The sequence below is a fragment of the Bison bison genome, unplaced genomic scaffold, assembly GCF_000754665.1.
Source record: "Bison bison bison isolate TAMUID 2011002044 unplaced genomic scaffold, Bison_UMD1.0 scf7180017864383, whole genome shotgun sequence".
Lineage (NCBI taxonomy): Eukaryota > Metazoa > Chordata > Mammalia > Artiodactyla > Bovidae > Bison > Bison bison.
Genome location: NW_011494955.1, coordinates 219596 through 220535, shown reverse-complemented (window position 1 = coordinate 220535; position 940 = coordinate 219596). Strand labels below are relative to the sequence as shown.

General features: G+C 66.1%; 1 protein-coding gene across 1 annotated transcript in view; it reads left to right on the top strand.

Annotated features, from left to right (window-relative positions):
* RPS5 (ribosomal protein S5) overlaps positions 1 to 195 on the top strand; it is a 5981-nt gene extending 5786 nt beyond the window's left edge. The window contains exon 6 of the mRNA XM_010857634.1: positions 72 to 195. Within this exon, the coding sequence (XP_010855936.1) occupies positions 72 to 144 (73 nt within the window). The 3' untranslated portion in view covers positions 145 to 195. The remainder of the gene's footprint in view (positions 1 to 71) is intronic.
* The last annotated feature ends 745 nt before the right edge of the window (positions 196 to 940 follow it).

The following is a 940-nucleotide window of genomic DNA, read 5'->3' as shown; positions in this document are numbered from 1 at the left end:
GCGGGGATGCTGTAGGGGTCAGGGGGGTCTCAAGGGGAAGGGGGTCCGCGTTGAGCTAAACGTGTCTTCCTGCAGGGCTCCTCCAATTCCTACGCCATCAAGAAGAAGGACGAGCTGGAGCGCGTGGCCAAGTCTAACCGCTGATCGCTGGCTGCAGCCACAATAAACCTGTTTGCCCTGTGGGGCGGCCCCTCCTCCGTGTCTGTCCTTGGCGGGGGCTGAGTGGGAGCCGAGGGTGAGGGGCGGGCTGAGCATGGTGTCTGAGGAGTTGGCCGCATTAATTCCTGGTGTGTCTTCGGCCTGTGGGGACCTGGATTCACCAGGGAGGACTCAGCTCGGGAAGTATCGCTGACTCAGAAACCGCGGCACCTTGGGCTGCAGGCCTGGCTGCCTGGACCGTCCCGGCAGGTGTCAGAGATGAGAGGGGTGGGGTTGTCCTGGCAGAGATGGCACTGGGAGGGCACTTGGGAGGTGCAGCCCACCCTGAGAGTTGCCAGGGAGCAGCTGGGGTCAGGGCCTGGGCCCTGGGCTACAACAGTGTCTCCCCCCGTCTGCTGGCCGCACAGCGGTGGCCCAGTCCAGTGCACTGTGGATCTGCCCGCCTTCAACGCCCAGGACCCCAGAAGGTGGCTCTGGGTACGCTGTCCCCGGCCCGGGTCCCCCCCACATGGACACACTGGTACCCCCGATACCTCTCATCCCACAGTGACTGGGTGGGAGGTTCACGAGCTGGGGAAGGCTGGAGGTGGAAGGGCTCCCCCTCCCAGGCCCTGAACTGTCATGCCCTTGTCAACCTGTGCTTCCAGCCGCCCCCGACACTGCTGAGGTCAGGCTTGTGCGCTCAGTCCTGACGGGACCTTCCTGGGGGCTGTCGAACAGGTCCAGTGGGAAGCTGGGGGGCGTGGCCCCGCCGTGGGCGGCGCCCACGGGGAGGGGCGCG